At 49.5% G+C, this 14,459-nt stretch overlaps 1 protein-coding gene across 1 annotated transcript in view; it reads left to right on the top strand.

The window, feature by feature from the left end:
* DERL1 (derlin 1) overlaps nt 1-14,455 on the top strand; it is a 44,590-nt gene extending 30,135 nt beyond the window's left edge. The window contains exon 8 of the mRNA XM_027606629.2: nt 13,570-14,455. Within this exon, the coding sequence (XP_027462430.2) occupies nt 13,570-13,624 (55 nt within the window). The 3' untranslated portion in view covers nt 13,625-14,455. The remainder of the gene's footprint in view (nt 1-13,569) is intronic.
* The last annotated feature ends 4 nt before the right edge of the window (nt 14,456-14,459 follow it).

The following is a 14,459-nucleotide window of genomic DNA, read 5'->3' as shown; positions in this document are numbered from 1 at the left end:
GACCTTGTGACTCCCGTGACTAGGAATTGAAGGAAAGACATTTGACTGGCAGTCCCATTAAGACTCTCTGCAACGGGGGAGTAGTCATGTTCAAAAGCAAATCAAAGTGCTCCTGCTTCATCAGAAGGGGAGGCAGATGCTGGACGCCTGAAAAGCCCTGGTTGGCCCCTAGCGCCTGTAAACCACATGTGGCCTTCTGGAAGAGTCTCTGGCTTTGCCTCATTCCAACCCAGGAACAAGTCTCTATTTCCCCCCATCTCCTCCCTCAAGTTCGTCTCCAGAGCATTAGCAAGCAGTGTGGATTTTGCTGAAAATTTGGGGGGAAGAAGGTGAAGAGGGTTGGCGTTGAACATCAGAGGGATCAGTAAGTCCGGACGCTTCTTGAGAGGAGAGACCGAGTCTGTGTGTGTTCACTCTCACATCCCCAGTACCTGGCACAAAGGTTGGCATGCACAGCCTTCTTGAGATAAATGATTTGTTGAAGGAATGGACCCATTTCATAACCTAAATTCTCTTGAGCTGTCAACTGGCTTCCTGCCTTCTCTCCATCCTTTCCCCATGTGGGTCTTCCAGTCCCCTCTGTCTCGGTCACTTTAGCTCTGGCTCCAAAACTCTGTATTCAGCAAAATAAAAGCTTTGCAGTTAATCAGACCTACCCATCTTGGAAAGGCTTATTAAAGCTGTTCACCAGATACAGAGCAAGACTCTGGGTCAGGGAAGCAGGGGAATTCTGTGGCTAAAAAATTAAGACAATATTGGGCACCTGGCTGGCTCAGTCGGAACAGTATGTTCATCTTGATCTCAGGGTTGTGAGTTTGAGGGTGTAGAGATTACTTAAATGAAGAAATAAACTTTAAAAAATTAAGGTGATTTCATTATGTTTATTATTTCAAATTATTTCAAACATTATTTCAAATTTTTGATGATTACATAGTCCTCAAAATTCAGATATGCCCCCTGCAGAGGGTTGCATGGTGGCCCCCAAAGGTCCGTCCATGTACGAGTTCCCAGAACCTATGAATATGACCTCATCTGGAGAAAGGAGCTTCGCAGATGTAATTAAGGATCTTGAGATGAGGAGATCATCCTGGGTTATTCTGGTGGGCTCTGGATCCAATGACAAGGGTCTTTTAAGAGGCACACAGGGGAGGGATGCCTGGGTGGCTCAGTCAGGTAAGCGTCTGACTTTTGATTTCAGCTCAAGTCATGATCTCAGGGTCAAGAGTTCAGGCCCCATCTGGGGCTCTGTGCTGGGCATGGAGCCTGCTTGAGATTCTCTCTCTCCCTCTCTCTGCCCCTCCCCTCCTCTTAAAAAAAAAAAAAAAAGAGGCACACAGGGGGTATTTGACAGAAGAGGGCAAGACACGGACACAGAGGAGGTGACGTGAAGACAGAGGAAGAGACTGAAGCAAGGAGGCCACAGAACCCCCGATGTCACCAGCAGCTGGGAGAGGCAAGGAGTAAATCTCCCAGAGAGCCTTCGGAGGAAGTGTGGTCCGGCTGACACCTTGGTGTTGGACTTCTGGCCTCCACAACTGTGAGAAAATAAAAGTCTATTGTCGCATGCCATCAAGTTTGTGGTGATTTGTTACAGCAGCCCTAGGAAACTAATTTCCCCCCTAAAGTGCTGCGATAACTTCCCAACGACCTCCTCTCAGTTCCTTAAATGCAGTGTGCCCTTTCCGCCTCTCGCGGCTGGAACACTCTCAACTCTCTCTCTGGTCTAGATGGGGTTTTGGTGGTAATCTTTCCTCCCTTCGGGCGAGACAATCAAACTCTGCCCAAGACAGAGAGAAAGGGTGAGCACCACTATCCTTGAGATCACCTGGATGCATCTCTTCTTTGCTTCCAAAAGGACTTTAATTTAGAAGCCAACCATTAGACGTCTCTTCGCATTCCAGCCAGTCCCTGTCCGCATCTGCCAGAGACCACCATCACTGGCAAACAGTACAGAAATGGAACTGTGGAATCCTTATGTAAGCTCAGCAGGCTACAGGGTACCTCAGAGACTGTCTAGATCAGATTTTTCAAATGATCTTTAGGCATGGAACTCTTTGCTCTAATGAAATCTCAGATCCTAAGTATAAAAGACAGAAGTGAGGCTGATTTAAATTTGTTTAGCAAGAGAGGGGTCCCAGCTAGTGTTGTCGCAACTTGCCCCTCGTTTCAGGCCCTTTTTGCCCCCCCCCCCTTTTTTTGCAAATCCTTTGAAATGTCCCCGACTCCTGTTGTTCAAAATGATTTTTCGAAGTTGGTCTCGTTTTTTTGAGCCATTGCTACAGAGGACAGCTACTTTCCTAATCTTTGTTGGATTTTAGAGGACCAATAAATCACTCTCCCCTTTTCCTCCTCAGTTTGGAGCCAAGTGAAAGATACAGTTGTTAGATAGAGATAAAAATGTTAGCTTCATTCTTGAGAAAAGATGGATTGGAAGATATGTTATAGGAGTGTAGTCACGTAGATGTCCTAAAACAGAACCGCAGAATTTGAAAGACTGACCTCCCCTAGTCATTGATACAGCGAAGCAAGGACAGGAGTGTCAACTCCTCTAAGCTTACCATGGGGAAGAGCCCAGAAGGTGGCTCTCCAGAGACCTAATGGGCTTCACAAGGGCTAAGCTCAGTTCCTTCCTTGACTCACCAATCATGAGTCTTCCCTTTGGGGGAAAAATTAAGAGTTTCTGGTTTACTTTTCCTTCCTGGGAAATTTCCTCTCTGTGGCAATGCAAGGAATGAGAAACCAGTATTTCTCCCTAAGAATGTTCGCTTCCACTCCCATTTGCAAGGCAGAGAAGGTTCCACTTGGAGACCCAGGACCCAAAGGGCTTCTTTTGAAAGGCGTATTGTGTGTGAGTCAGTCCGGTTAGACCTATCGCTGTAACAAGCAATTACCAATTCCCACACTGCACATCACAACAGAGATTTCTTTATTTCTTTTTCAGATTTTATTTATTAGAAGGAGAGTGCACAAGCAGGGGGAGTGGGAGGGGGAGAGGCGGGTTCCCCGCTGAGCAGGGAGCCCGACGTGGGGCTCAGTCGCAGGACCCGAGGACCATGATCTGAGCCAAAGGCAGATGCTTCAGTGACTGAGCCACCCAGGTGCCCCCAGAGATCTATTTCTTGTGCAAATCACAGCCCAGTGTGGGTAGGCACGTGGGATGGTGGGGCCACGGAAGGGGAGTGGAGAAGGGGGAGGGAGTTTTGCTCCATGCAGTTATTCAGGGACTCAGTGTCCTTTCAGTTAGTACAAGGATTTTAAACTTTTTTTGTCTGTCATGGTACGAACTGTCGGCAGCTCCACCATCTCCCTGGACCTCAGAGTACGCTGAATCCTTGGTAGATGGTGAACACCTCGAGGAAGAGACAGCGAGTGGGGGATCATGCGGGAGATTTTAGGGGCCAGGCGGAAAGTGGCACACATCGTTTCTGCCCACATGCTGTTGGCTAGCACTCAGCCACGTGGTCCCAAGTACCCGCAAGGGAAGCTCAGAAACCTAAGTCTTCCTGACAGCCTATGTGGAACAGCAGATGAAGCTGAAAGAACGCAAAGCATTTTCGCAGCACAGGATCACATTCCCATAAACACAGCCCAGCCAACCGATGCAATTCTATGGTCGTTCAAACCTTTACTAAGAGGTCCAACGAACAGATCTGCTACAATGCTGCTATTTTTGTTTTGTTTTTTTCCTAAATAAATATTGTTGGGACGCCTGGGTGGCTCAGTCGGTTAAGCATCCGACTCTTGATCTCAGCTCAGGTCTTGATCTCAGTGTCGTGAGTTCAAGACCTGCGTTGACCTCCGCACTGGGCGTGGAGCCTACTAAATAAATAAATAGGTAAATAAACAAATAATAGTGAATATAATTCTATACCGTACATTTAGAAAAGTTCACACATCCTAAGTGTACAGCTTGATGAGTTTTTACAAACTGAACACACCTGTGTCACTAGCGCCCGGGTCAGAATACGACCTCTCAAGCCCCTGGAAGCCTTCTTGAACCCCTGCCAGTCACCAAGCCCCCGAGGTGAACCACCGTCTTGCCTTGTCACCACATAAACTAGTTTTTGCCTGGTTTAGAATATTCTATAAATGGAACCATACCCTACCTCTTCTCTTGTGTCTGGCTGCTTTTACTTAATGTGATGCTTGTGAGAGTCGTTCATGGTGTGTGTAGTTGTATTGCTTTCATTCTGGTTGCTGTAGAGCATTCCACAGTATGAATGCACCATGATTTACTCCTCGGTGCTTTGCTGATGGGCAGCGGGCTAGTTTCAGGCTAGAAGGAGCAGTGCTGCTGGGAACATTCCCCGGGCCCATCTTCTGGGGGACATACGGACACATATATCTGTTGGGTAAGGTACCTATTCGACCTAATTCTTAGTGAGAATTGCCACATCTCAGAGTACGTGCACATCCAGCAGTAGTACAAACTAGCGGTTTTCCAAAGTGATCGTCCCGTGCTACACTCTGCCGTGGCATGGTGTGTGAGGACGCCAGCCTTCCATTTTCTGCCTTACCCCAGCACTTCTTAAAATCCTCATTCTGCTTTGCTCTATTTTGTCCCTCACACCTGAGGGTGTGCACGAGCCCCCGGCGCCTCATCTCCATGAAAAGTCCCCAAAGGGAAATTTTTGAATCTCCACTTTTCCCCTTTGCTCTCTTTCTCTTTCCTCGCCTCCAGTGTGGTCGCTCTGAGCCCCTTTTCCGGATTCTGCATCCCTCAAATGTGGGCGCAAGCCCAGCGGGAAGCGAACCTGTGGAGAGGAGTGGGGGCGACGGTTGGAGGGGCTGGGGGCGGAGCTGAAGACGTGGAGATAAAGTTTCCTGTTAGGGGTTGGGGCTGGGACCGCTCACTCATTAATGATGTCTGTATCTGTCACACAGAGAAAGGGAATTAAAGACAACCCTTAACATCATTAAGATGAAATACCTGGCAGCGCCTGGGGTCTGGTTAATATTCACAACCACATGGCGTGTGATCGGAGGGGTTAGCCGGGCACTGAAGAGGGGAAGTGACTCCCCAACACCCCCCCCCCCCGCCAGCCCCTTAGGGAAGGGAGGGCAGCAGGGTGAGGCCGGGCACAGAGCAGCAGGGCCTGCTGCAAAGGCACCCGGACACTAAGAGTCACCCCTGTGCTGGGGCCTTGGAGCGCTCTTGCCCAAAGGTCACCGGTCACAGCTCTAGGTCCCCCGGTGGTCGCCCTGATTAATGCTCGCCCCGGGCGGGCCCTAGGGCAGGAGACAGAGTCCAACGTTCCCCACTCTCTTGAGAAATGCATAATCATTAATCAACATTACTGGGCCCCACTCAGACTAAGTGGCCTCTTGTGATTAGGAATGGGCCCTTGAAAAATAAAAACGCAGTCTTTTAGCATTTTGAGTGTGTGCATTTGACAATGGCTTTCTTGATAGCAGTGGGGGGTTGGGAGGGGAGCTTGCTGTGCAGTGCCTGTGGGGTGTGTGTGTGTGTGTGTGTGTGTGTGTGTGTGTGTGTGTGTGTGTGTGTTGGGGGGTGCGGGCCTGGCTTCAGGTTCTGAGGAACAAAGGCAATTGGAGGAGTTATGGGTTTCGCCTTAGTGGCAGGAGATCATCCGCTTTGCGGGGTTAATTCCGGCGGGACACCTTTCCCTGGGCAGGAACTGGAATCTCCAGGAGTGCTGAGGGCAGTGGGGGCTGGCTTGCCGCTGGGACTTCCAAGTCACAACTCATGACACACCCAAATGCCCTAGCTAGAACGAAAGGATCGGCTCCCGTGTTGGAAGGCTGTTGTGAAAATTAACTCGGGTAGTATGTGTAAATCATTTGGCTCTCCTCAGAAACATTCATTTCCCTTTCCTACCCAACCATGAACTGATTTCACCCTCACAATTGCCCTCCGATGGTTTTACTGTCCCCATGCTGCAAATGAGTCCCCCCGGGGCGCCGAGGAAGCAGATGCGTCCCCTTCCCGGGGAGAGGCATCGACACCTTCTGTGTATATTCAGCACGGAATTGGGGGGGGGGGGGTCTGGCAGCTGTGGGCAAAGCTGACGCTGCCCTCTACCAGCCTGGTGACCTGGAGCCACGTTTAGGACCTCACAGAAACCTCTGAGCTCTACTTTCTTCAACTGTATAAAGAGAAGAGGGAGACTCACTCCCTACGATTATGGTGACACCTCAGGGAGCTAATGTTTGGGAAGCATCTGGTACAAAGACTGTCCACAGCGATATTCGTTCGCCTCCCTTCTTCCCCTTTCCTCCAGATGAGTCTTCAGTTTGACCCGCACAACCGGCTGATGGGGTTGGTGCTATGGTTGCAGATAAAGAAACTGAGGCCCAGAGGTGGTGACCCTCTCTGTCTGCCATGTCACACTTCAGCGAAGCAGTGGTAGTGTCCCTTAGCACCAGCCGTTGGGGGGAAATATTTTTTTTTTTTAATCACTTTTTTAACCCCTTACCAAATCTGAGCCGGCCTCAGTTCTGCTCCCCTCATGTGACTGCCCAGCACGACAATGTACAGGAGCGCCACGTGTGAGGATGCTGACTGCAGCATCATTGATCATAAGCCTAACCTAGAAGCACCCCAGTGTCCATCAGCAACAGAATGGGCGAATTGTGGCTTGCTCCTCGGGCGGAATACTAGACAGCTAGGAACACAAGCAGAGCCCTGCCATAGAAAGCAACATCAGGGAATCTCAGAAACGATGTTGCACAAAAGAAGCCAGATGCAAAATAATATCTGCTTTGTGCTCCCATTTATATACAATTCAAGAAGAGGCACCACGGAGCTCTGCTCTTAGAAGTCAGGGTGGCGATTGCATTTAGAGAGGGGGCAGTTTTTGGGAGGGCTCCTGGGGGTGCACTGGGGGTACTGGTAATATCCTATTTATTGATATGGAGGATGGTTCCCTTTATAAAAAATTCGTAGCCACATATTTAACATTTGCATACTTTTTTAAACTTTTTTTTTTAAGATTTTATTTATTTATTTCAGAGAGAGAGGGGGGAGAGAGAGCATGCAAGCACGAGCAGGGGGAGTGGGAGAGGGAGAGGCAGGCTTCTCGCGGATCAGGGAGGCTGACGCAGGATTCGATCCCAGGACCCTGGGATCATGACCTGAGCCAAAGGCAGATGCTCAACCAACTGAGCCACCCAGGTGCCCCATTTGTATACTTTTTATAAGGACATTACACTTTAATTTTCATGTTTGTGTCAAAAGATTGTTGGATAAATCAGAGAATCTTGGGAAGGCTGGGGACTCCTGCTCAAGGCTGACCCCCTGGCACTGACATGCATGACTAGATCTGGTGAGGAAGTGCCCCCACCCAGCAGTGGAGGGAACAGTCCCACCACCGTGGCACCGGCTGCGCCAGGAATTGGGTCTGCCTGCGGCGGGAATGCTGCTCCGACGTGAGCACCCGTTCTCCGACCGACCGACCGACCGACCGAGCGGGCCTCACATGGATGCTGCAAGGGCCTTCTTCCCTCACATCACTCGCTTCTGTTCCAGTAGCTCCTGCTGTTAAATTTGTGGAGCCCAAGCCCCACTCCCAGCTGCAAGGGAGCCTGGCTGGGTGAGAGCTTAGCTTCTATTTTGAGGTCGGGGGCAGGAACTCCTCACACGCGAGGAGACTGCCAACAGGTGCAGGTCAGAAAGCACAGCCACTGCTCCCTGTGCTCGGGGCCCTCACAAGGGCCTTTCGGAGACATTCCCTTGTTCTAGTGGCCCTAATGGTGTACAGATGCTGTCTGCCGGTGCTCAGCGGGATACCTGCCCTTTTATCTTTTTTCTGCCCTGCCAACACAGAGAAACTACATTGTCCAGACTCTCTTGGGTCCCGGTTAGTTTTTGCAAACGAAGGGCACCTGTGTGTGACTGGGAGGCGGGAAGAAGGAAGAAGGGTCAGGGATGTCTGGGCTCATGGACTCTGGGTGATACCACTCTCTTCCCTTTGTGCCTTCAACCCTCCCACCACGGGTCGTGAATTTTCTGTGGTCACCCACCCCCGTTTTCCTGAGGGACATGGACCTAAAGGTCATGGGCTGGGGTTCAGACACCTGGGTGTGTGAGGGCTGGCTGGGGGGAGACTCGAGCCTCAAGTACCCCACTAAGGAGGAGGATTAGGCAGTACTTACCGTGTCGCAGGAAGGGCCCAAGCAGCGACTCCTCACCGGGAACTCAGGCTGGAGGCTCCCCTGGGCAACGCCAGAGGCCCAGTGTGTGTGATGGAAACCAGCATTGCTGGTGAATCAGCGTCAGACGGACCCAGGGCGGCCCGCTCTCTGCCACCTCGCAGTGGCAGGCAACCCACCTTCTCTGGGCCTCTGGAAGTGAGAGATTAATACCTACCCTGGAGGGTTAGGGTTAGGGTTAGGGTTAGGGTTAGGGTTAGGGTTGGGTTAGGGTTGGTGCAGGGGAAGCCCTTTGCAAATAGAAGGGAGTGGTTTTTCATGCAGAGGGAGCACTGTCCACACTCCCCCCCAAGTGACCTTGGCTTTCTCATCCTGCTGGCTGGAATCTATCCCGCAGTGGCTCTCACGAGAGAAGAGACACCCATGTGTTCACTTGGCCTGGGTCAGTCACAGGCCTGGTGCTGTGCTGGGTGCTGGGGTTACAGGGATGAAAAGAACTTGGTTTCTGCCCTGAAGGAGCCCTAGTGGGAGACACGGGCACGCAGTCTGTCGATTAAAGCTCCCCAGGACCTGGGGGTGGGATCGTGGGAAACTTCTAGAAGCAGGGATTTCCAAGTTGTGACCTGACCGAGGATCAGGATCCTCCTTAACTAGATCAAGGAGCGGGGCTAGGGTCAGAGTGTCAGGTGGAGGGACAGTGTTTGCTCAGGTCTGGATGCAAGAGGCATGGGGAGCTGGAGGTGAGTGTAGGCAAAGGGAGGGAGTGGGGAGCAAAGGGCTGGAGGGTGAGGGAGGCCAATCATGTCTTGCCAAGGGGATTGGACTCACTGGGCACACTGTCTGCCCCAGGAGACACACAGCTGACCCTGGGCCCAGCTGCAGGCTGATTTACAAGCTCCCAGCGCCAGGAGTGACTGTGTCACCTGTTCTGAAATCCGAGGCACGTCAGGCTCTGGGGTGAATGCTCTCTGTGCCTTTGTCCCGTGTTAACCTGAGCTGAGAGGAGAAGCTGCCCCTGGCGACCCTGGGGACTCTGGCCCTGACCCTCTGCCCCCCAGCGAGCAGGACAGGTCAGGACTGGAAGCCGTCGCCTCCTGCTAGGACCTTCTCCACCCTCTCCCGCCTTTCGCCCTGCTCCTGGTCAGATGCTGATGCCCTCTCTCTTCATACTTGTCAGGCCCGGTGAGAGCAACTGCTGTGATTTTCCACCTGCCTTCCAGACAGGTGACTTTCGTAAGGAGACCAGAACAGGCTCATGGGATGTTTCTGTGGGACAACTGAAGGTTGTTCTCTCATCTGAGAGTAAAAACCGGTCAGCTCTGCAAGGAGAGGCAGATTAGCAATTAAGTAGAATTGAAAACGAGGAGAGAAAAAAATCTAAGCCTGTATCAGATTGATTCTGCTAAACCCCGCCTCCTACCATCTCCTGTTTGTGGGTTACCCTTATGTGTCTCGGATCTCAGTTCAGGTGGCACCTGCTCTAGGAAGCCAACCATGCCCCTGGTTTGAATTGACGCCTCTTGCTCTGTTTTTTTCCAATTCTCTCTGTATATGTTATTGACTTGTTTGCCTCCTGCATCAGACCGAGCTCATTTCGTTTAACAAGAGTGAATCAGACACTTCCTATGTGCCGGACTATATAATTAGGTCCTGGGTGGTCAAGGATGAACTGGTCAAGGTCCTGGAGGGACCTATGATCAAACTGAGGCACAGACCGTGGGGCCCATTTGGGGCAGGGCCAGCATGTATCAGTTTTGTCTTCCTAGCCATTAAAGGACTCGACACAAAGTAAGCATTCCAAAAGTGAATATTGTATGAGTGGTGTTGGCACTGCGGATGTATTTTTTGAATTTGGAGGAAGATTTGTCCTTCATTATTCCTTGAGCTCTGAGGACTGCGCGTACTTCCTGCTTGCTTGAGCCCATCAAAGATGAGATGACTGTGGTTTCTCATAACTTCTCTTGGGCACAGTATACCAGGGATAATTAACCTCTTATGGCTCAGCAACGTTAGGAATAAGTGCATTGATGGTTCTACCAAAGACAACTTTGATGCGTGGCTGCAGTAATCATGTGTATAGTTTAAAAAAAAAAAAAGCTGGTTCTGGAGTCATAATATTTCAGTTTTGGTCCTGGATGTGTAACTAGCTAGAAGATGATCTTAGGCAAATTACTCACGTAAAACAAGAGTTGGGGGTGCTGGGTTAGATGAATTCCAACACCTTGCATTTGGGTGTCTCTGAATCAATGGCTTGTTTACCTGGATTCCTGGCCAGAATCCACTTGAGTCCATTTGAACTTTTGCCTTCCTCAGGCTGGACCTCCTCAGGTGACCTGGCTATACCATGCCCTTGCAGGACTACTGCTTTCTGCTGGGCATGCTGCTGAAGGCAGTCAGCATCCTAGAATGCCATGACATTTGAAACAGAAATGTACACCTGAGCGGGTCTGCATCCTCCAGGGTCCCTCGCCACTGCCTTCTGCTTGGGCTTGGCCCCGGTAGACAATGGCAGGAGACTGGAGAGCCGGAGGAGAGGGGATGCCGCCTTTCTTCTTCATTTTCTCTTTCTTTGGTCATGTCACCAGCCACAGCTACATCTGTGACTCCAGCCACGGTGCTAGCAATCCCTGGGTTCTGGTACAACTCTTCCTTCTGCTGTTCCTTCCGCCCCAGAGGGGGTAATGGCTTCCCGCTCTTGCTAGGCTCTGGGTGCCTTGCTTGTCCCCTGAACCCTGCCCACACCTATGTGAGAGGTCCCTGTAATGAAGTCTCTTCCATCGAACCACCTGTGGGTCCCTCTTGGGCTTCGGACCACCCAGTGCTATACCAGCCCCAAAACTCCATTATGCAGCCTTTATCTTCCTGTTTTACACCCAAGGGAACCAAGGCTCGGAGAAGTTGTGACTTGCCCCAAACTACAAGATTTGAATCACCTGGCTTCAAAGTCTGGGTCCTTCCTCCCCTGTTGTGCTCAGCACGTGAAGTTTCCATCTCCTTCCCTGTCTCCAGGCAGAGTGGCTTCTAAACCCTTTTGTTCTTCCTCTTTTTCCTTTCTGGCATCTTGGTATAGGATATGAGTCTATCTAGGTCCTAACTTTTATGTCTAGAAAATGTCAGTGTGCCTGCACGGACTCTTAAATCATCCATGTTGGCAATAATTGGTGTGAGTCGTTAGTTTAAACCGACTCTCATGATCGGCCCGCAGTCAGCTCACACAGGCAGGGAAACAGGCTTCTAAGGAGCTTTGTTCCGGCTGCAGGGATAAGGCAGGGATGAAAAAAAGACAGCTGACAGCCTAATGCCCCTCTCTCTGACTCAGGGAGAATCCTGAGTCCTTGAGATTTGGCCTTGACCTTGGCAGCCAAAAGCCTCTCCCCTCATTTATCCCAAGGAGATAGTCAGAGAAATGGGAGAAGAATGAATAAAGATTGAAGTGGCAAAGCAACTGGAAACAACCTGTGTGTCCATCGGCAAGAGATTGGTTAAATAAATCATAGTCTGATATTGGAAATGGCTCCTTTAAAAATCCACTAAAACTAAGCTGCGTTTGTTGATGTGGAAAAAATGTCCAGAGCAAGTTGTGAAATGAGAGGAGCAGATTATAAAACGGTGTACATGGGCGGGGGGGGGATGCCGTTTTTATAGAAAATAATCTTTATTGTTTTGCTCTCTATCTCTATAGCCAACCTGGCCATCCTATGGTCTCTAAACTTTAGGCCCATTGACTCCGGGGACTGCTTCCAAACACATCTGGCAGGGCCCATTTCCCCAGTCCTATGGGGGAACTCCTAGCCAGCCCTCAAGGCCCATCCAAAATGCAACTCCTCCTCCCTTCTTCCCACGCTCTGCCCGGGAGTGCTTTGCTCACCACTGTGGCAGCTCCCACTGGGTTGGGATGAAGTTACTTCCTGTCTTCCTCAGGAGTGAGGCCATGGTTGGATTCAGTTTGGGGGCTCCAGAGCTCAGCCCCTAGTACATGCTCTGTACATGGTTGTTGAATCAATGGCTGACATCTGGTACCTCCCGATGTGTCACACGTGGAGACCACAACATCTTAGGTCTCATTCCTGCCAGAATCCTGGAGGATTCGAGAATCAAGTCATGGACACACTTGCGCAAATGCAACAAAACCACGTGTCAATGTGAAAGACAAAGGCCGAGAAACTGTTTCAGATCGAAAGAGAGCAAAGAAGCATGACACGTAACTGCAAAATGTGATTCAGGATTGGATTCTGGAAACAAAAAATTGGTATAAAGGGCAATATTAGCCAATTGGCAGAGTATAAGTTGTAGATAAGAAAGTAGTATTTTAGCAAGGATAATTTCCTGAATTTGATAACCTGCTCTGTGGTTATATGGGAAAACTCTTCTATTGGAATTCTGTATCATAAAAATTTCAAAGGTACAGAAAAATGGAGAAAATGGTATAATAAGCATCTGTATACTCATTACCTAGAGTTAACAATTGTTGATTTGCCATTTGTTTTCTGAAGGATTTTAGATATTTACAAGTGAAGTATATATAACTCATGCCATTTCACCTCTTCCTTATGCATCTTTAAACAATAAGGACGTTTTCTTATGTGACTGCAACACCTCTAGCATACCTAACAATGAACAATAATTTCCTAGGGGCGCCTGGGTGGCTCAGTCATTAAGCGTGTGCCTTCGGCTCAGGTCATGATCCCAGGGTCCTGGGATCGAGCCCCGCATCGGGCTCCCTGCTCCGCAGGAAGCCTGCTTCTCCCTCTCCCACTCCCCCTGCTTGTGTTCCTGCTCTCGCTGTGTCTCTCTGTCAAATAAATAAATAAAATCTTTACAAACAAACAAACAACAATAATTTCCTAGTATCATCTAATACCATCCATATTCACATTTCCCCATGTGCCTCTAAATACCTCTTAGAGTTTGTTCAAACCAGGATCCAATCAAGACCATGTATCTGTCATAACCGGTTGTTATAGAAGAAAAGCCTTAAATGTATGCCCTAGATCCTTATTTTCTTTATCTTATTCGATTCAATTCCTTCCTTCCCTCCCTCCCTCTCTCCCTTCCTTCCCTCCCACAATATTGATCAAGAGCCTTATGATGTGTTAGGCATCGGGGATGTAAAGATGAATAAGGTAAGATCCTTGCCTTGGGGATCTCCCAGCCTAATGAAGGAGGAAGAGTCACACAGACGGATAAGTATAAAACAGTGTGTGAGAGCCCCACTGGAGATAGATCCTGGGTGTTCCACAGTTCTTTGCAACTTCTATCAAATGATGAGAAGGAAAAGGAAGAAAAACTGGTTTAGGAGGTAGCTGGAATAAGTAATTAAATAGAGCTGTTTTATAGGTCATGATGAAGATTTCAAATTCCCTTAGTCCCTTAGTCTTCTTACGAGTAAACAGGGTTTGATCGTTAACAGCATTCGATACCCAGTTGTTTCAAGTCTGTTTTCATTTCTCTTCACAGCTCCTTGAAAGGCTCTCTTCAACCCCTGCCTTCATTCCCAATCAACCTGCCATGACCACAAACACGAATGCCAGACTGCTCGGAAGGCGTACTGTCCACTCCCTCGGTCTGGGAGCCAGTGGAAGAATCCTCAGGGTCTATAATTCTTGAGGCATAGTCCCCACCTCTCAGCCCATGTGCTCTTTCCACGGCTGGAATGCGTCGTGAGCCAAGACAACCAGTTGAAGAGGCGCTAAAGCATTGTTTTTAAAAGCATGGGCTTTGGCCTCAGAGAACCCTGGGTTCAAATCCTGGCTCTGGCACTTGTTAGTTTCTGTGGCCTTGGCCACATTCCTCAATCCAATCTTGAAGCAGTCTTTCTGGAGTCTAAACTTTACTCCTCTGGGTGGGGAAAATGACGCAATTTTCATGTGCCCTGGAAGTCCTTCTTTCCTGGGGTCCTAGCCATTCTTACACAATATGCTCATGACCTGCCACACAAAGGAGTCAGAAACACCACGGAAAAAACTTCTGGAACACACAGGAATTTAACAATCCCTTAAAGAGGCATTCATCCTGCTAAGGTCAACTCAGTCCTCAGCCTCCCTGGGTGGCTGGTGCCTGAGATTTATTCACCTCTGCGGGGCAGATGGTGCTTAGGGGACTGCATCCAGGTGCCCCGGCGTAGATGAGGGCAGTTGCCTTCCCAGAGCAGCCGGTTGGATGACCCCAAACAAAGGCTCCCTGTTTCTCTAACAAAGCCATTGTGAATGTTGCTTGGCTGGCAGAGAGATGCAGAGTGATGGGTTCTGGATTTGGAGAAATATTCCTGCATAGACTGCTTTTCAGTTTTCACTGAACAGCAAATGGCAGCTTTTTTTTTTTTTTAAGATTTATTTATTTATTTGACA

The sequence above is a fragment of the Zalophus californianus genome, chromosome 4 (assembly GCF_009762305.2).
Source record: "Zalophus californianus isolate mZalCal1 chromosome 4, mZalCal1.pri.v2, whole genome shotgun sequence".
Classification (NCBI taxonomy): domain Eukaryota; kingdom Metazoa; phylum Chordata; class Mammalia; order Carnivora; family Otariidae; genus Zalophus; species Zalophus californianus.
Note: the sequence above shows the minus strand (reverse complement) of the source record. Positions and strands in the feature narration are given on the sequence as shown.